At 45.2% G+C, this 20427-nt stretch overlaps 1 protein-coding gene across 1 annotated transcript in view; it reads left to right on the top strand.

The window, feature by feature from the left end:
• Positions 1-11478: 11478 nt before the first annotated feature.
• The window catches only part of LOC309549422 (uncharacterized protein), a gene marked incomplete at both ends in the record, with an annotated part of 57940 nt that continues 48991 nt past the window's right edge, over positions 11479-20427 (top strand). The window contains 4 exon segments of the mRNA XM_082249708.1: positions 11479-11628; positions 11744-11825; positions 16158-17089; positions 17091-17262. Coding sequence (XP_082105834.1) covers positions 11479-11628; positions 11744-11825; positions 16158-17089; positions 17091-17262 — 1336 coding nt within the window.

The following is a 20427-nucleotide window of genomic DNA, read 5'->3' as shown; positions in this document are numbered from 1 at the left end:
GGTAGCCATGTTTGAACTGGCTAAAAGCGCGTGTCCAAAGGGTGGTAATAAACAGCGCATACTCAGACTGGTCTGAGGTAGTAAACGGGGTCCCCCAAGGCTCAGTCCTGGGACCAACCTTGTTCAATTTATTCATAAACAGCATTGAGGACGGGATCAGTAGTTCAATAGCAGTTTTTGCAGACGACACAAAATTGGCCAAGGCAATAACTACACAGCATGAAGCAGATAACCTACAGAATGACCTGGACAAAATAACGGAGTGGGCAACGACATGGCAAATGAGGTTTAATGTGGAGAAGTGTAAGGTTTTGCATTCGGGGACTAAAAACATAAAAACACAATACACTTTAGGAGGGGAACCCTTAGGGGAATCAAAAATGGAGAAAGATCTGGGAGTCTTGGTTGATGATAGATTAGGCAACAGCATGCAATGTCAAGCGGCAGCTGCCAAAGCCAGCAGAATATTAGCATGCATAAAGAAAGGGATGTATTCCAGAGATAAAACCATAATCCTTCCACTTTTTAAAACTCTGGTCCGCCCACATCTGGAGTACTCTGTCCAGTTCTGGTCGCCAGTCCTCAGGGGGGATGTGTTGGAGCTGGAGAGAGTCCAGAGAAGGGCAACTAAACTGATTAGGGGATTGGAGGACCTTAATTATGAAGAGCGTCTTCAATCGCTTGATTTATTCTCCCTGGAGAAGAGACGCCTGAGGGGGGACATGATAACAACTTATAAATATCTCAATGGGGATCTCAGCCTAGAAAAAAAGCTGTTCAGTCGAAGGGATTGCATGAGGACTCGAGGGCATACAATGCAATTAGAGGAGAAGCGTTTTAACCTCAGGCAACGTGGGGGGTTCTTTACTGTTAGGGCTACAAGATTGTGGAATTCTCTACCACAAGAGGTGGTTTCTGCGGGAAGTATGGTGGCTTTCAAAAGATTCTTAGACGTACATCCTAAGGATCAGAACATTCAGGGCTATGTGAGATGATTACAGCCACACACACCTACACAGGTTGAACTGAATGGACTATTGTCTTTATTCAACCTCACCTACTATGTAACTATGTAACTATGTAACTATGTAGACTCTGATGTAAGGGGGGCTTTCGGAACCCTAATTAAAGGGGGAACACAGAACTCTGATGTAAGTGGGAGATTTGGTGGGCAGAATCTCCCTTATATTAGAATTCCCCTTTACATCAGAGTCTGCAACATTCCCCCTTAAAGATAAAATGTTGCCATGCGCGGCTAAAATGCTGGAGTTTGGCTTAAAGAAAAGGTGGCAACAGTAGCTTCCTGTGTGTTTCTGCTAAGCAGGAACACGGATCTCTGCCTTCCCACAGTAAAAGCACCTCCCCCATAATGAGTAAGCACTCCCTAGGAACACATTTAACCCTTTGATCGCCCCCTGATGTTAACCCCTTCCCTGCCAGTGTCATTAGTACAGTGACAGTGCAAATTCCTTTTATATCTTTTTCACTCTATTGCTGTCACTGGTCCCCAAAAAAGTATCAGTTAGCTGTGCGATTTGTCTACCGCAATGTCGCAGTCCCGCTATAAGTCGCTGATCGCGAAATCAAGAAAAAATTAAAGAAAATAAAAATGACATAAAAATAACTTTTGCGCAAACTGATCAATATACGCGTATTGGGATTTTTTTTATCAAAAATATGTAGCAGAATACATATTGGCCTAAACTGATGAAGAAATTTGATTTTTTTTACATTTTATTGGATGTTTATAGCAGAAAGTAAAAAAAAAATGTTTTCTTTCAAAATCATCCGTCTTTCTTTTGTTTATAGCGCAAAAAATGAAAACGGCAGAGGTGATCAAATGCCACCAAAAGAACGTTCTATTTGTGGGAAAAAAGGACATCAATTTTATTTGGGTACAGCGTCGTGCCACCACGCAATTCTCAGTTAATGTAACGCAGTGCCCCATAGATGGTGTCAATGGGACAGATTGTGACCCATTGTTACTGTCAGTGGATCTCATTGTTGGTGCCAATGGGAGGAATTATGCCCCATTGTTGGTGCCAATGGAAGGAATTGTGCCCCATCACTGGTGTCATTGGGAGAAATTCTGCCCCATCATTGATGTCAGTGGGAGAAATCGTGCCCCAAGGGCCAGATAAAAGCATGCAAAGGGAATCTGGCCCCTGGGCCACAGTTTGCAGACCACTGTTCTAGACAGCTCCTTTTGCCCAGTTCCATTCCAGTCCCCAACAACACAACATCGTGTCATTGTGGGACAATTCGGGCCATTCTGTGGACAGTCCAGGTCACCTGGCACTGAACACCAGGCTGTCCCTGGCCTGTCCTTCTCCACCAATAAGAGAGAACATACCCAACCTTTATTATACGTTAGATTTAGAATCAAAATGAAAAATTGGAACGTGATGCATCCTACTATTATTTCAACTTTTTTTTTCAAAATTCCGGGAGGCATTACATTGAGCTTAAGTATTTCTCAAACATTAGAGGTTTATCCATTTCCCAGATCCAGTCTCTGAGGGTAGGAGAACTGGGTGAAACCCAACGTGAGGCTATCAGCTTACTGGCTACAGTGAGGGAAAAAAGTATTTGATCCCCTGCTGATTTTATACGTTTGCACACTGACAAAGAAATGATCAGTCTATAATCTTAATGGTCGGTTTATTTTAACAGTGAGAGACAGCATAACAACAAAAATATCCAGAAAAAAGCATTTCAAAAAAGTTATAAATTGATTTGAATTTTAATCAGTGAAATAAGTATTTGATCCCCTATCAATCAGCATGATTTCTGGCTCCCAGGTGTTTTCTATACAGGTAATGAGCTGAGATTAGGAGGATTCTCTTAAAGGGAGTGCTCCTAATCTCACCTTGTTACCTGTATAAAAGACAGCTGTCCACAGAAACAATCAGAGTCCAATTTCTCCACCATGGCCAAAGCCAAAGAGCTGTCCAAGGATGTCAGGGAGAAGATTGTAGACCTACACAAGGCTGGGATGGACTACAAGACCATCGCCAAGCAGCTTGGAGAGAGGATGACAACAGTTGGTGCGATTATTCACAAATAGAAGAAACCCAAAATAACTGTCAATCTCCCTCGGTCTGGGGCTCCATGCAAGATCTCACCTCGTGAAATTTCAATGATCATAAGAACGGTGAGGAATAAGCCCAGAACTACACAGGAGAATCTTGTCAATGATATCTCGTTATAGCCACTACCTGGTCATGATCCATTGAGGAGAATCTATGTACTCCAGAAGAAATAGAACGGGATCCAGAGTCAGCACAATATCAAATACAGAATTCTGCTTATCTCACACGTCCTGCCAATACCTACAGTATATAATCAATGAGACTTTCTAAACTCTGTGGACATCAAAGATGGATGTTCCTGTTCCTAGAATGTTCCTGTTTTTCTGGCGTGCCAGCAATTCTTCCCCTTTGCTCTGGGTCTTTATCTTCTCTGGTTCATCTTCTCTTCTGCACTTTGAGTGTTCACCAAGGTTCTGCCCCCAGGGCTAGCCTGGCTGTGCTCCCAGGGCATCGCCATTGTGGGATATCTGGAACACCTCCATTAGCTTGGGTTCTGGCTGACAGCATAGCTAGAACTGTCCTAACATTGCGAAGGTTCAACTGGTCCTAAACCTTCGGAACTCAGCACTGAAACCAACTCATCACTTGGAATATTTGAGTCTCATTCTGAACACAGCTCAAGCCAGAGTTTTTCTTCCCCAAGAGAAACTTCAAACTCTCTTTTCCAAGGCTTGGACACTTCAGTCCAAGGGTCACCCAACTTTTTGCTTCTGCATGGGGAATCTGGGGGGGGGGGGGGAGTGGTGGACTGTGGCCACTGGAAGCAGAAAGGGTCCCGTCAGTGGCAAAAAAAAATGCTCCATCTTTGGTTTCAATGGGAGGAATTGTGCCCCATCATTGGTATCAGTGGAAGGAATTGTGCCGCATCGTTTGTGTCAGTGGGCCCCATTGTTGGTGTCATTGGGAGAAATTGTGCCCCATCGTTGGTGCCAATGGGAGGAATTTTGCCCCATCATTGGTGTCAGTGGGCTCCGTTGTTGGTGTCATTCGGAGGAATTGTGCCTCATCGTTCGTGTCAGCGGTAGGAATTGTACCTCAACGTTGGCGCCATTGGGAGGAATTGTGCCCCATCACTGGTGTTATTGGGAGGAATTGTGCCTCATCATTGCTGTCAGGAGGAGGAATTGTGCCCCATTGCTGGTGTCAGTGAGTCTCATTGTTGGTGTTAATGGGAGGAATTGTGCCCCATTACTGGTGTCATTGGGAGCAATTTTGTGCCCCATCGTTGTGGGGTGCCATTGGGAGAAATTGCGCCCCATCGTTGGTGTCATTGGGAGGAATTCTACCCCATTTCTGGTGCCAATGGGAGGAATTATGCTCCATCATTTTCCAATGGGCGGAGTTGTGCCCCAATCGTTGGTGTCAGTTGGAGGGTTGGAGGAATTGTGCCCCATTGTTGTTGCCAATGGGAAGAAGTGTACCTTGTCGTTGGTGTCAGTGGGCCCGATTGTTGCTGACATTGGGACGAATTGTGCCCTGTCATTGATGTCAGTGGGATGAATTATGCCCTATTGTTGGTCTCAGTGGATGAAATAGTGCCCCAAGGGCCAGATAAAAGCAAACGAAGGGCCTCAGTTTGGAGACCACTGTTCTAGACAGCTCTATTTGCCCAGTTCTACTTCAGACCACAACATCGTGTCATTGTTGGACAATTTGGTTTGTTTTTTGGACAGCCCAGGTCATCTGGCACCTGAAAACCAGGTTGTCCCTGAACTGAAAGCTCAGGAATCCTACGCAGGAGTAGGGATGAGCTTTCAGTTTGCTTCAAATAGTGCTTGCTTGCACGTTTTTTTCAAACACCAGACTTGTCACCCAATCATAAGATGATTGTCATATGCCTACCTGATTCAATTCCAAGCGCAGTTTTCTGTCTCCTCTGTCGCAGCAGCGCTGAGCTCGGAGCTTCTACGAAAAGTAAGTTGGGGCACACAGTTGCAGGGTTTGCATTGTAGAGACCTCCCTCTTGTAATAGTGAGGGTAAGCAGTAATGGCAGGGATTATCTTAGCAGCATCCTAGCAACAAGGCAGGATGGGGAGGATGACATCTCAGGAGGGTTATTTGGGTTAGGCTCTAGGAGGTACATAAATGACCTACACCTATAGGATGGGCATTATTCAACTTTAATCAAATCTGCACAGCTAGTTTTCATCTACAGGCACCCCCTAACCTGAATACACATTTTTTGGGAACAACAAACTGACACTTGCCAATTGCAATACGTATATATACGTTGTGGTTTACCGGGGTTATGGCTGAAGCCACAACGCTGGTATCGTTTATTCCAGCCGGCACCTGGCTTTCTCATGAAACCATTTTGAGCGGCTTATGAGCTTCCCGAAGCAGCAGGAAGGGATGTCCCGCCCTTCCGCTCACGTAGATACTCTTTGATTGCCTCTATTATTATTATTATTATTATTAATATTATTATTATTATGCAGGATTTATATAGCGCCAACAGTTTACACAGCGCTTTATAACTTGAGGGTAGACAGTACAACTACAATACACTTTAAGATAGTAGAAATCAGAGGGCCCTGCTCGTTAGAGCTTACAATCTAAGAGGAAGGGTCAAGAGATACAAGAGGTAATAATTGTGGGGGGATGTGCTGATGGAGAAAATAAATGTACAGTTGTAGGGTGGGACCAGATAGGCTTCTCTGAAAAGATGAGTTTTCAGGGATCGTCTGCAAGTGGACAAAGTAGGAGATAGTCAGACAGATTGGGGTAGAGCATTCCAGAGGTTGGGAGAGGCTTGGGAGAAGTCCTGGAGGCGAGCATGGAAAGAGGTGACAAGGGAGCTTGAAAGCAGGAGGTCCTGGGAGGAAAGATTTGGTTGGTATTTTGAGACCAGGTTAGTGATGTAGCTGGGGACCAAGTTATGGATGGCTTTGTAAGTTATGGTTAGTATCCTGAATTAAATTCGTAGGTTAAGTGGCAGCCAATTGAGGGATTGACAGAGAGGGGAAGCAGGCACCGAGCAGTTTGTAAGGTGGATGAACCTGACAGCAGCGTTCATGATGGACTGAAGAGGGGATAGCCTATTTAAAGAGGAAGTAAACCCTCCTCTGCAACTTGTACCTATAGGTAAGCCTAGGATAAGGCTTACCTATAGGTACTGAAAATATCTCCTAAACATGTACTGTTTAGGAGATATTTACCTTAAATGCAGCCAGTGACATCACTGGCGCATGTGCTCTAAAGGAACAGCCACTGGTGCCGTTCCTTCAGAGCACCGTGCCATGACTGTCGGCTCCCAAACGTATGCGCGGGAGTGACGTAATCGCGGGTCCAGCCAATCAGATGGCCGGATGCCGCGAACCCGGAAGAAGGGTGACAGAACATGTCACCCATGAGAGAGGTGAGCGGTCGGAGCTTCAGGGCTTCGTTCTAAGGTAAGTATTTCATAATGAGCTAGTATGCGATGCATACTAGTTCATTGTGTGTTTGTCTTTCAGGTGTACTTTAAAAAAAAAAAATTCTGAGGTTTACAACCTCTTGAAAGGTAAGCCAATGAAGAGGGAGTTGCAGTATTCGAGACGAGAGATGACCAGGGAGTGGATTAGAAGCTTGGTGGTGTCGTTGGTTAGGAAGGGCCGTATCTTGGAGATGGTGCGGAGGTTGAGGCGGCAAGCTTTGCACAGTGACTGGATGTGGGGCCGAAAGGATAGTTCGAGTTGAGTCGAGAGTCATCTATGGCCTTGGAGGACCGGAGCGACGTCATGACGTCACTTCTGAAACCTGGCTGGAAGTAAATAATTTTTTTTTAAATGTTTTGCTTTTAAAGTTAAAGAAGAGATTTGGGGTTTGACCCCAGATTTCTCCATAAAGAGGACCTGTCATCCTGTTTTCTATTAAAAGGGATGTTTACATTCCTTGTATTAGGAATAAAAGTGATTTAAAACAAAAAAAGGGACAGTGTACAGATAAAAAGTAGAAAAAAATAGGAAAAACAAATATAAAGAGCCCCGTCCCGCAGAAGCGAATGCATACGTAAGTGACACACGTATATGTAAACAGTATTCACACCACATACGTGAGGCGTCACCACGAACGTTAGAGCGAGAGCAGTAATTCTAGTGCTAGATCTTCTGTGTAACTTTAAGCAGGTCATCTGTGAAGGCTTTTTAAGGTTTGCCTAAGGAGATTTTTAAGTACCATAGTTTGTTGCCATTCTACGAGTGTGCGCAATTTTGAAGCATGACATGTTAGATATAACATCATCTTTCACATTATATTAAAAAAAAAATGAGGTTCAGGGGTATTGTGTTTTTTTAATGAATGAAAGTTTTTTTTTTCTCCAAAAAAATTGTGTTTTTGCGTGTTTGCGCAAAACCACTGCGCAAATACCGTGTCACATAAAAAAATTTAAACTATCCCCATTTTTTTTCTCTTGGGCCTCTGCTAAAAAAAAATGTATAATGTTTGGGGTTCTAAGTTATTTTCTAGCAAAAATAGCGATACTGTTCGGTAGAAGATGAAGGGAGAACACCCTGAAGTCCTGACGAAGTCTATGACGCAGCACGTACGGGGAAGGAGCCTGCACGTCATCACGTCGATTCCCGGAGATCACAGGCAGTGTTTAGATGCTTAGAAAGTCCGCACTACTTTAAGTGCTTGAAAGTGTAAGTGCAATTTCATCTTTATATAAATAAATAGCCTTAAATCAGAGAGCACTAGATCTTTTCTTTATTTCCACACCGATGCTGTATATACCCGGAGAGATTATCTGGAGGCGGTGATAGGAAGGCGGACCAGGCAACTGTGATTATCCCAGAGTGTATGTTGACTCTCAGGAGTCTATCTTTAAGGTGAGCTGCTAATCTTTCACAAGTCACCAGGAGCACTTGGAGTGAAGCATGCAGCACCTTTGATCACGTTCACGGATGAAGATTGTTTTTTAGTTATTACTGTGTCACTTTTTTCACTGCGAATTGGGACTATTACTATTATTATTATAATCACGGTTTATGTTTTGATCTATCACTTGGTATCACAGTCTATGGATTGATTCAGATTGATTGTGTTAAGATTTGGTCACGTAACACATATATATAGAATTTACTTTTAAGGATTGATTTATCTACTTGGCGCAGCAATATTATTTATTCAGTCCTGAAAAGTTACCTGTTAGAGCAAATAACCAAAACATCACCGAGAGTACCTAAAGAGGTTGTAAACCCGCTTTAAATGCTTTTTCCTATAGGTAAGCCTATATTAAGGCTTACCTATAGGTGCTATAAATATCTCCTAAACATGCATAGTTTATGAGATATTTACAGTGTATGCAGCCGATGATGTCATCGGCGCATGCGCTCTGAAGGAACGTCCACCCGTGCCGTTCCTTCAGAGCCCTATGCCGTGAACGGCGGGAGTGATGTAATCGCGTCCCTGGCCAATCAGATGGCCAGAGGACGCGAACAAGGAAGCAGGAAGGCCGGACATGTTGGCCGCCCTGTCGCTGAGCGGGCCGCACTGCGAGGGCTTCGTTTTAAGATAAGTATTTCATAATGAGCTAGTATGCGATGCATACTAGCTCATTATGCCTTTGTCTTGAGGAAAAAATACGCCTACAATCACCATAAGTACACTAAGTACAAAAATCCCAATATTGTCCACAAGGTAGTGACCTGACTTCTCTCAGATGGAACGCACAGAGAGGAAGTGATGTAAGATACTGACAGGAAGTGATGTAAGATACTGACAGGAAGTAATGTAGGTACACAGAAGTGATGTCAGATATAAATAGGAATTTCAGAGGCCAGTCGGGAGAAAGTAGAGAGGAGACGTAGCTGGAAGTGGCAGCAGAGGAGGTAATAAGATATTATTTTCTATATATAATCTTTAATTACATAAAGAAAATGTTCTCCTTCTGTTTTTATGCCGGGGGAACAGAAACAGAGGAACACAAAACACTGAGAATCAGATTGCAGTCCCCCGGTGAAATCACATAAGTAGGATGAGCAGCAAAACTTCCTCCAGCTCTCTTGTAGCGCCCTCACCAGGCAGAGCCGAGGTACTCATATTCTATCTGGGGATGAGGCAGAGCTCGGGGTGACCCCGACACTCACCTCTGGAAATATTCAGCAGCTTTTCTCCTTCATCACTACTAACATTAATCCCGTCCTCTGCCCCAACACCAACAGGGCCCCCAGATCTGTATATATACTGGATGACTGGGAACCCCACCATGTCTGTGCCATCTATAATCTGCATGTGTCCAGAAGACACCAGACATGGCTACCTGCCCCCATCTAACGCTGTCCCCCGCTCCTCACCCCCCATCTAACACTGCTATCCCCCACTCCTCACCCCCCCATCTAACACCGCTGTCCCCTACTCCTCACCCCCCATCTAACACCGCTGTCCCCCGCTCCTCACCCCCCCATCTAACACCGCTGTCCCCTACTCCTCACCCCCCATCTAACACCGCTGTCCCCCGCTCCTCACCCCCCATCTAACACTGCTATCCCCCGCTTCTCACCCCCCCATCTAACACCGCTGTCCCCTACTCCTCACCCCCCATCTAACACCGCTGTCCCCCGCTCCTCACCCCCCCATCTAACACCGCTGTCCCCTACTCCTCACCCCCCATCTAACACCGATGTCCCCCGCTCCTCACCCCCCCATCTAACACCGCTGTCCCCTACTCCTCACCCCCCATCTAACACCGCTGTCCCCCGCTCCTCACCCCCCATCTAACACTGCTGTCCCCCACTCCTCACCCCCCATCTAACACTGCTGTCCCCCGCTCCTCACCCCCCATCTAACACCGCTGTCCCCCACTCCTCACCCCCCCATGTAACACTGCTGTCCCCTGCTCCTCACCCCACATCTAACACTGCTCACCTATATTACAGAACCCCCACTGACACTGTTGTCCCCCACTCCTCATTCCCTTATTCAACATTGCAGATCTCCACTCCTCACACCCCCTTTTCAATGCTTCTGTCCCCCACTCTTCACCCAGACCCAATGCTGCCACCTTGCTTTCTTTCATTTGTCACATGACATCACTCTTATCTCTATTAATAAAACACAGACCTGACTGGAAAGGTGAGGAGGATTCTCAGAAGATTATTAGAAGGACACAAGGATCTCTACAAGGACGTCATGATGGAGAATCAGCCGCCCCTCACATCACCGGGTAAGAGGAGACTTTATTGTAAAGGAGAGAGCAGTACGGAGGATCCACCTAGATCCACCATCATCTGATAAACACATAGAAACAATGTATTCAGTCAGTGTGTGTGTTTCCTACAGATGGATCCAGTAATGAGAACCCACCAGAGAGAATTCCCTGTCCTCTGTATTCCCGGGATTCCACACAGGAAGATCACACCATCACACATATGGTTAACCACTTTACCACTAGAGCATTTTGCTGTCTTACGTCTGGGCCACTTTTTGCGATTCGGCGCTGTGCGAATTTAACTGACAATTGCGCGGTCATGTGACGCTGTACCCAAACGAAATTGACGTCCTTTTTTTCCCACAAACAGAGCTTTCTTTTGGTGGTATTTGATCACCTGTGCGATTTTTACTTTTTGCGCTATAAACAAAAAAAGAGCGTTTATTTTGAAAAATAACAATATTTTTAACATTTTTTTATATGAAATTCCCCCCAAAAAAGATGTAAAAATCAATTTTTTTTTTAAATTTTTGGCCAATTTGTTTTCTGCTACCTATGTTTGGTAAAAAAAAATCGCAATAAGCGTATTTTGATTGGTTTGCGCAAAAGTTATTGCGTTTACTAACAAAGGGAAAGATTTATGTCATTTTTGGTGTTTTTTTTTTTAACGAGTAATGGCGGCGAAATGCGATTTTTTTTTTTTTTTTTGCGGGACTGCGACATTGCGACGGACAGATCGGACCCTTGACTGACATTTTTGACACTTTTGGGGGTACCGGTGACATTACTGCAGTAATCAGTGCTAAAAATATGCACTGTTACTGTAAAAATGACACTGGCAGGGAAGGGGTTAATTTTATTGGAGAGGGAGGGGTTAATGTATGCCTGGTGCTTACTGACGTGTGGGGGGGGAGGTGACTGTGTGACACAGGGACAGATCACATGTCCAGCTATGCTGAACAGTCCGATCTGTCACTTCCTGTCACTGAGGAGATCCGCCCGCTCTGTTTACACAGGCGGGCGGATCTCCACACTAGATCGCCGCTGCTCCTCCCCTGGCCCGACTTCCGCTATGAATGAAAACAGTGGGAGCGCGCCTCCGGCGGCGCGCGAGCGCCGCCTACAGGGGAGGAGTCTGGCGACATAGGTCTACGTCGTCAGACGGGAACTGACCACTTTGCCGCAGTACTATTCCAGTACTCAGTGGTAAAGTGGTTAAAGAAGAGATAAAAGAGGAGGATGATGAGGTTGGCTTGATGGAGGCATTTTCAGAAGAACACAAAGAACCCTTCAAGGATGTCTTGATGGAGCCATTCAGTGATACAAATCCACCAGAGAGATGTCCCCATCCTCTGTATTCCCCGGATTCCACATGGGAAGAACATAACTATGCACAACATAATCAGGTAGATGGGACTGAGCTACCAGAGCTCAAATACATTGTAGAATTCTACGCTTTGAGATGACATTCTTCTGAATCATCTCTTTCTTCCGTTTACAAATCTATTATTTGCCCTATAGGGTGAGGAACAGAAAGACATCAAAGTTGAGGTTAAAGTGGAAAAAGAAGAGATGTTTGGGGATCAGCAGTCTATGGAGGAGGGTGGTCCTCCGTATTCTCAGGATTCCACACAGGAAGATCACACCACCGTTTTTTTACCGCGACTTACAGGCGTTTTTTGTGCAGGCGTTTTTAGATTGAATAGAGACCAATGGAAAACACCTGTAATCTGCCCAAAAAGAAGCTCATGTACTTTTTTGAGCATTGGGCGTTTTGCTAACAGCAACAAAACGCTCAGATGTTAACAGGGGCCATTGAAATGAATAGGATTTGTCTTGTTGGGCGTTTTGAGAGCTGATCCTAGTGCAGAAAAACTCCCCAAAAACGCCCCAAAACGCCTACATGTGAACGGAGCCTTATAGATATCATTATTCTATTATTTTTTATTATTTTTTTGCATTTAATATTATTTCTGTCATTTTGTTGGTTTAGGATGAAGATCTGATAAATGTACAAATTGAGGTTATAAAGGAAAAGACGTATGTGAGGGGTGATCAGCATTTTACAGAGGAGGTTGGGATGATGGACGCAGTTAAAGAGGAAGAAACTTCTCCAGATATCAGCTCGGGTAATTTATGCAAGAATGGGTTAAAGCTTACTTAGTGATGTTTGGTTGGGTGGTATCATTGATCTGGTTAGTTGTCATAGTTTGGTGTTGTGATTGCACCCAGAAAAACATCACACTGGATATCTATACTGGTATAGACTGAGTAATGTGTTAGGATCTATACTGGTATGGACTGGGTGATGTGTTAGGATCTATACTGGTATGGACTGGGTAATGTGTTAGGATTTATACTGGTATGGACTGGGTAATGTGTTAGGATCTATACTGGTATGGACTGGGTAATGTGTTAGGATCTATACTGGTATGGACTGGGTAATGTGTTAGGATTTATACTGGTATGGACTGGGTAATGTGTTAGGATCTATACTGGTATGGACTGGGTAATGTGTTAGGATCTATACTGGTATGGACTGGGTAATGTGTTAGGATCTATACTGGTATGGACTGGGTAATGTGTTAGGATTTATACTGGTATGGACTGGGTAATGTGTTAGGATCTATACTGGTATGGACTGGGTAATGTGTTAGGATCTATACTGGTATGGACTGGGTAATGTGTTAGGATCTATACTGGTATGGACTGGGTAATGTGTTAGGATCTATACTGGTATGGACTGGGTAATGTGTTAGGATCTATACTGGTATGGACTGGGTAATGTGTTAGGATCTATACTGGTATGGACTGGGTAATGTGTTAGGATTTATACTGGTATGGACTGGGTAATGTGTTAGGATCTATACTGGTATGGACTGGGTAATGTGTTAGGATCTATACTGGTATGGACTGGGTAATGTGTTAGGATCTATACTGGTATGGACTGGGTAATGTGTTAGGATCTATACTGGTATGGACTGGGTAATGTGTTAGGATCTATACTGGTATGGACTGGGTAATGTGTTAGGATCTATACTGGTATGGACTGGGTAATGTGTTAGGATCTATACTGGTATGGACTGGGTAATGTGTTAGGATCTATACTGGTATGGACTGGGTAATGTGTTAGGATCTATACTGGTATGGACTGGGTAATGTGTTAGGATCTATACTGGCAGGGGCGTAACTACAGGGGTTGCAGGGGTTGCGATTGCAACCGGGCCCAATGCTCCAGGGGGCCCAGCATTGGATAGGAGGGGAGGCGGGGGCAGCATGTAGAGAAATCACTGTCCTCCTTTTTCCTCCTGTAGCTGCAGAAAGAAAATTAAGGAGATTGGATCCTCTGTATGCTGCCCCCGCCACTCCTCCTATCCAGTTCACTTGTGTTCTGCTGTCTCTGGGCCCCTGTGTGCTCCCCTGGTCCCCCCCCCCCCCACCCCACTGTGATCCCTCCCCTTTCATGCGGGCTGCTGCAGGGGATGTGTAACAATAGAGAACCAGGAGGGGTCGGTAAATATGTAATTTACCAGCTCCTTGCTTCTCTAAATGGACAGAGTCATAGTCAGTGACATTGTAAAAAAATAAAATAAAATGATAAAAAATAATACAATTAAAATACCAAAAAATAAAAACTACTGACACCAGTGGGTGAACTTCCAGGATCGCAAAGGTCACACTTGCAACTGGGCCCTGGCATTCCACCACAGTGGGGAGGCCGCAAGATGGCAGGAAGGGGGCCCACTGCAAAACTTGTGAAAGGGACCCACTGTGGGACCGCAATAAAGGGCCCCGCAAGCAGAGAAAAGGGCCCCAGGATCAGTGGGAAGAGCCCCAGGCTTGAAGGGAAGGGCCCCGGCCAGGGGTCCGGGGGGGCCCTTCATGGTTTCTTGCACCGGGGCCCTGAAGGTTCTAGTTACGCCTCTGTATACTGGTATGGACTGGGTAATGTGTTAGGATCTATACTTGTATAGACTGGGTAATGTGTTAGGATCTATACTGGTATGGACTGGGTAATGCGTTAGGATCTATACTGGTATGGACTGGGTAATGTGTTAGGATATATACTGGTATGGACTGGGTAATGTGTTAGGATCTATACTGGTATGGACTGGGTAATGTGTTAGAATCTATACTGGTATGGACTGGGTAATGTGTTAGGATCTATACTGGTATGGAATGGGTAATGTGTTAGGATCTATACTGGTATGGGCTGGGTAATGTGTTAGGAAGGAAAGGAGGCCACATAGTTTGATGGAAATGAAAATTATCACCCTACAGAGGGCTGAACTCAAAGACACCCCGAAAATCAAAGTGAAAAAATGATGCAGCAGGCGAGTCCATTTTGGTGAAATGTCATTGCAGCAACTCAGAATGGTCCTCAGTGGTGTGTATGGCCCCCATGTGCTTGTATGCATGCCTGACAACACCGGGACATGCTCCTAATGAGACGACGGATGGTGTCCTGGGGTATTTCCTCCCAGATCTGGACCAGGGCATCACTGAGCTCCTGAACAGACTGAGGTCCAGCCTGGCGGCATCGAATGGACTGAAACAGAATGTCCCAGAGGTGTTCTATTGGATTCAGGTCAGGCGAGCGTGGGGGCCATTCAATGGTATCAATTCCTTCATCCTCCAGGAACTGGCTGCATACTCTCACCACATGAGGCCGGGCATTGTTGTCCACCAGGAGGAACCCAGGACCCACTGCACCAGCATATAGTCTGACAATGGGTCCAAGGATTTCATCCCAATACCTAATGGCAGTCAGGGTGCCATTGTCTAGCCTGTAGAGGTCTGTGTGTCCCTCCATGGATACGCCTCCCCAGACCATCACTGACCCACCACCCAACCGGTCATGCTGAACGATGTTACAGCCAGCTCAGCGTTCACCACGGCTTCTCCAGACCCTTTCACGTCTGTCACATGTGCTCAGGGTGAACCTCCTCTCATCTGTGAAAAGCACAGGGTGCCAGTGGTGGAGCTGCCAATTCTGGTGTTCAATGGCAAATGCCAATCGAGCTCCACAGTGCCGGGCAGTGAGCACAGGGCCCACTAGGGGACGTTGGCCCTCAGGCCACCCTCATGAAGTCTTTTTCTGATTGTTTGGTCAGAGACATTCACACCAGTGTCCTGCTGGAGGTCATTTTGTAGGGCTCTGGCAGTCCTCATCCTGTTCCTCCTTGCACAAAGGAGCAGATACCGGTCCTGCTGATGGGTTAAGGACCTTCTACGGCCCTGTCCAGCCCTCCTAGAGTAACTGTCTGTCTCCTGGAATCTCCTCCATGCTCCTGAGACTGTGCTGGGAGACACAGCAAACCTTCTGGCAATGGGAGGTATTGATGTGCCATCCTGGAGGAGTTGGACTGCCTGTGCAATCTCTATAGGGTCCAGGTATGGCCTCATGCTACCAGTAGTGACACTGACCCCAGCCAAATGCAAAACTAGTGACAAACACTCAGAAAAGATGAGTAGGGAAAAATGTCAGTGGCCTCCACCTGTAAAACCATTCCTGTTTTGGAGGTCGTCTCATTGTTGCCCATCTAGTGCACCTGTTGGTAACAACCCCCTCTGCTACTTCACTGACCAGATGAATATTCCGTGGAGTTTCCCTGACTTGATGCTATACTCTGATTATAAAGTGTTGAGCAGTGTATATGAGTGTGGAAAACTCTTGGTAATTTTTCTTGTCTTCTGACAGACGGACTCTGTGGTGGGAATAGAAGGACATCGGAGGAAGATGTGACTACAGAAGATAATGACATGGCATCTTCTCCAGAAGTAAATCCCGTTCCTCATAATATACATGACAGACCTCACCATTGGAGGAGATCATTGGAATCTCCTGATACTTCACATAGTCCTCTAATATCTGACAGTGCCGACGGGTGCGGGAAACCATCTCATCTCAGGGAATCTTCTTTATACCATAAAGAGGTTCATACAGGAGAGAATTCATTGTCATGTTCAGAGTGCGGGAAATGTTTTAAACACAAAAGTAGCCTTCTTCAGCACCAGAGAATTCACACAGGGGAGCGTCCCTATTCATGTTCAGAGTGCGGGAAATGTTTTAATTATAGAGGAACCCTTCTTCGCCATCAGAGAATACACAGGAATGAGCATCCCTATTCATGTGCAGAGTGCGGGAAATGTTTCAATCGTAAAGAAAACTTTCTTAGCCATCAGAGAATACACACAGGTGAGCGTCCATATTCATGTTCAGAGTGTGGGAAATGTTTTAATCATAAAACAAACCTTCTTAGCCATCAGAGAACACACACGGGTGAGAGTCCCTATTCATGTTCAGAGTGCGGGAAATGTTTTAGTCATAGAAGTAGCCTTGTTAGCCATCAGATTATACACACAGGTGAGCGTCCCTATTCATGTTCAGAGTGCGGGAAATGTTTTAGTCATAGAGGTAGCCTTGTTAGCCATCAGAGTATACACACAGGTGAGCGTCCCTATTCATGTTCAGAGTGCGGGAAATGTTTTAGTCATAGAGGTAGCCTTGTTAGCCATCAGAGTATACACACAGGTGAGCGTCCCTATTCATGTTCAGAGTGCGGGAAATGTTTTAGTCATAGAAGTAGCCTTGTTAGCCATCAGATTATACACACAGGTGAGCGTCCCTATTCATGTTCAGAGTGCGGGAAATGTTTTAGTCATAGAGGTAGCCTTGTTAGCCATCAGAGTATACACACAGGTGAGCATCCCTATTCATGTTCAGAGTGTGGGAAATGTTTTAGTCACAAAGGAAACCTTCTAGAGCACCAGAAAATTCACACAGGTGAGCTTCCCTATTCATGTTCCGAGTGCGGGAAATGTTTCACTCAGAAAGGAAGTCTTTTTAACCATCAGAGAATACACAAAAGGTGAGCGTCCGTATTCATGTTCAGAGTGCGGGAAATGTTTTAGTCATAAAGAAAACCTTCTTAGCCATCAGAGAATACACACAGGTGAGCGTCCCTATTCATGTTCAGAGTGTGGGAAACATTTTAATCAGAAAGCAAACCTTCTTACCCATCAGACAATGCACACAGGTGAGCGTACCTAAAATGTTTCAATTTTATAGAAATCTTTCTTATCCATCAGAGAATACACACAAATAAATAGGGAATTAATGTTCAGAGTGTGGGAAATGTTTTAATGGGAAAGGACACCTTCTTCGCCATCAGGGAATCAACAGGGGCGAGCTTCCTCATTAAAGTTCAGAGTGTGGGAAATGTTTTAATCATAAAGGAAAGCTTCTTAGCCATCAGAGAATACACACAGATGTGCCTCCCTGTTAATGTTCAGAGTGCGGGAAATGTTTAACTAAAAGCACCTATTTACACACCGGTGAGCACCCTTTTTAATGTTACAAGTGCGGGAAATGTTTTCCAAAGAAAAGTTTATTTCTTAGAAACCAGAAAGTTCATACGGGCGAGCGTCCTATTTCATGTTCAGAGTGCGGGAAAGTTTACAAATAAAGGAAATATAATGAAACATCAGAGTGCGCCCCCTGCTGGTACTACGGGAAATGGACGCTGGATTGTAACGGGTGGAACTGTTTAGTCCATAAACAAATGTGAAACCACCACAGTCCACTCGGGGTTGGTTTACACCCGCATCGCCCTCTGACCCGCTGTGGGGTTGGCAGGAAATCATGACAATACATGAGCTTGATTTATTGAAGTAGCCGGATTTTTATTGGTCCAACCAATGTATGATTATTAATACATTTGACACATTTGTTAATTCTATTATAAAAGATTTAAGCTTTATTTTATTCATATCATTTACTGTGTGGTAATCGCTTATTCTGATCTTGTCCAGTAAAAACTCTTCGTACAATATTCTGTGCCGAGTCTTCTTTTTTACCAATGATTAGACGATCGGTGATTGGAATGTGATCAGTTCATAGAGAGTCATCCATTGGGGTTTTATTAGTGAGATGGAGAGTGGAGAAGGCACCACATTGACAGCCATTGGAGGCCCTTTCTAAAGCTCTAAACTTTTTGGCAACCTGTCTATGATATTAGTCTTCCAAACTCTATCTCACTGAGCTAAGGCCAGAAGAGTTCCAGGAGTTCTTCTCTGTCCACAGTTCCCAAACCAAAAGGAGACATCCACCACATCTTCAATCTTAAGGCCCTAAATCTCCTCAGCTGGGCCCAGAAGTTCTGCATGCAATCCACCAGATCTCTCTGTATCAGAGAAACTTTTTTTTTGGTCCCCCCACATACATGTACTGCGGCAGGGTGGTCATTGGGCACAGAATCACGTACCTCTACATCATCTGCATTTTCGGGTCTGGGGCGTCAACGCATGCTGCTGGCACTCAGCTCCCGCTGGACACAGCGAGAGCCAATCAGCAGGTCCAGAGGACATGATGTCCACCGGCACCCAGCAATCGTTCCCGAGAGAGGCAGAACACCGGTCTGCCAATGTAAACAAGGCAGATCACCGTTCTGTTAGTAGGGAAGATGGAGATCCTGTGTTTCTGCTAATGGAGGAAGGAGATACTGGCGCACAGAGATTATATATAGTCCAGCCAGTAATAAATATTTAAAAATACCAATGATCAGGGTAGAGGGTATTCCATAAAATGCCACTGGTCTTTGGTTATGGGGGTACAATAAAGGAATGCATGGGACCACCTGCGGCTGCTGTCCTCAGAGTTGTGACTGGTTCTGTATAGACTAAGAGGAAAGGCCTGTAGAAGGAGCAAAATACTCTGCATGCGTAGCCTTGCTTCTCTTCTCATCTGGTACCTCCTATCCTTCCGGTGCCGTCACTTCCGCTGTGTCTTCCACACCGGCTCCTCCAGGCTCCCAAGCCAGCCATCTCTCTGCTCAGCAGTTGGAATAGGTGATAGCGGTCCTGCAGGACGGTTCTAGGAGGATCCACATCCACAGACTCTGCCACCAGATAAGCACTTGTATATCTTACCTCTTTGGAGTGTTTTTAATCCTTTGCTACTCAAACCCTTTAACCCCAAAACTACACTAGCTGGCACTTCCTGTAGGGTTGTCACCCATCCAGGATTCACCCAGACAGTTTGGGTTTTGAATCATGTGTTTGGGTTTCAGGTCACCTGAATCCCGGACACAATATTCAAAATGGACTGTGGCTCCCCAAGTAACCAAGTACCACAACCCCTGAGTGCATAGATGTTCACACCGGCCCCACCCCCATACACAGACAGGAGAGGAGAAAGGGCTTGATCTACTCCTCCTCCTCCCACCCCTTCCTATCTGTCTGCCCACCCACACTCCAATCCCTGGCGTTCTGTGCCTCAGGAAAGGGATGTGTGGGCTGAACGTTTGAAGCTCAGCAACTGGCAGATACACAGTGGATGAAAGGCTTTGATGCCTGAGCCTCCATCCTCAGGTGAATGAGCTCACCATCCAATGTCTATGACTGAAGTCTCCGCCCGCTCTCCCTTCTTTCTCCTGCCTCCAAGTGAGTGAGTACCCTAAGATAAGGTTTAAGGGGTGCCATGTAGACACTGATGTAAGGGGGGCTTTCGGAACCCTAATTATAGATGGAACGCTGGGAACTCTGATGTAAGTGGGAGGTTTGGTGAGCAGAAACCCCCTTATATTAGAGTTCCCCTTTACATCAGAGTCTGCAGCGCTCCCCCTTAAAAATAAATGTTGCCGTGCGCGGCCAAAGTGTTCGGGTTTGGCTTAAAGAAAAGGTGGCAACCGTAGCTTCCTGTGTGTTTCTGCCTAGCAGGAACACGGATCTCTGCCTTCCCACAGTTAAAGCACCTCCCCCACTGTGAGTAAGCCCTCCCTAGGAACACATTTAACCCTTTGATTGCCCCCTGATGTTAACCCCTTCCCTGCCAGTGTCATTAGTACAGTGACAGTGCATATTTCTTTTATATCTTTTTCACTGTATTGGTGTCACTGGTCCCCAAAAAAGTATCAGTTAGCTGTGCGATTTGTCCACCGCAATGTCGCAGTCCCGATATAAGTCGCTGATCACCGCCATTACTAGAAAAAATAAAAAAAATAACAATTCCATAAAAAATCCCACCGTTTGTAGACGCGATAACTTTTGCGCAAACCAATCAATATACGCGTATTGGGATTTTTTTTACCAAAAATATGTAGCAGAATATATATTGGTCTTAACTGATGAAGAAATTTGATTTTTTTTTTAAAAATTTTATTAGATGTTTATAGCAGAAAGTAAAAAATATTGTTTTTTTTTGT

The sequence above is a fragment of the Pelophylax lessonae genome (genome assembly GCF_965119305.1).
Source record: "Pelophylax lessonae genome assembly, chromosome: 1".
In the NCBI taxonomy this organism is placed as follows: domain Eukaryota; kingdom Metazoa; phylum Chordata; class Amphibia; order Anura; family Ranidae; genus Pelophylax; species Pelophylax lessonae.
This window is presented reverse-complemented; position numbering and strand designations above follow the sequence as displayed.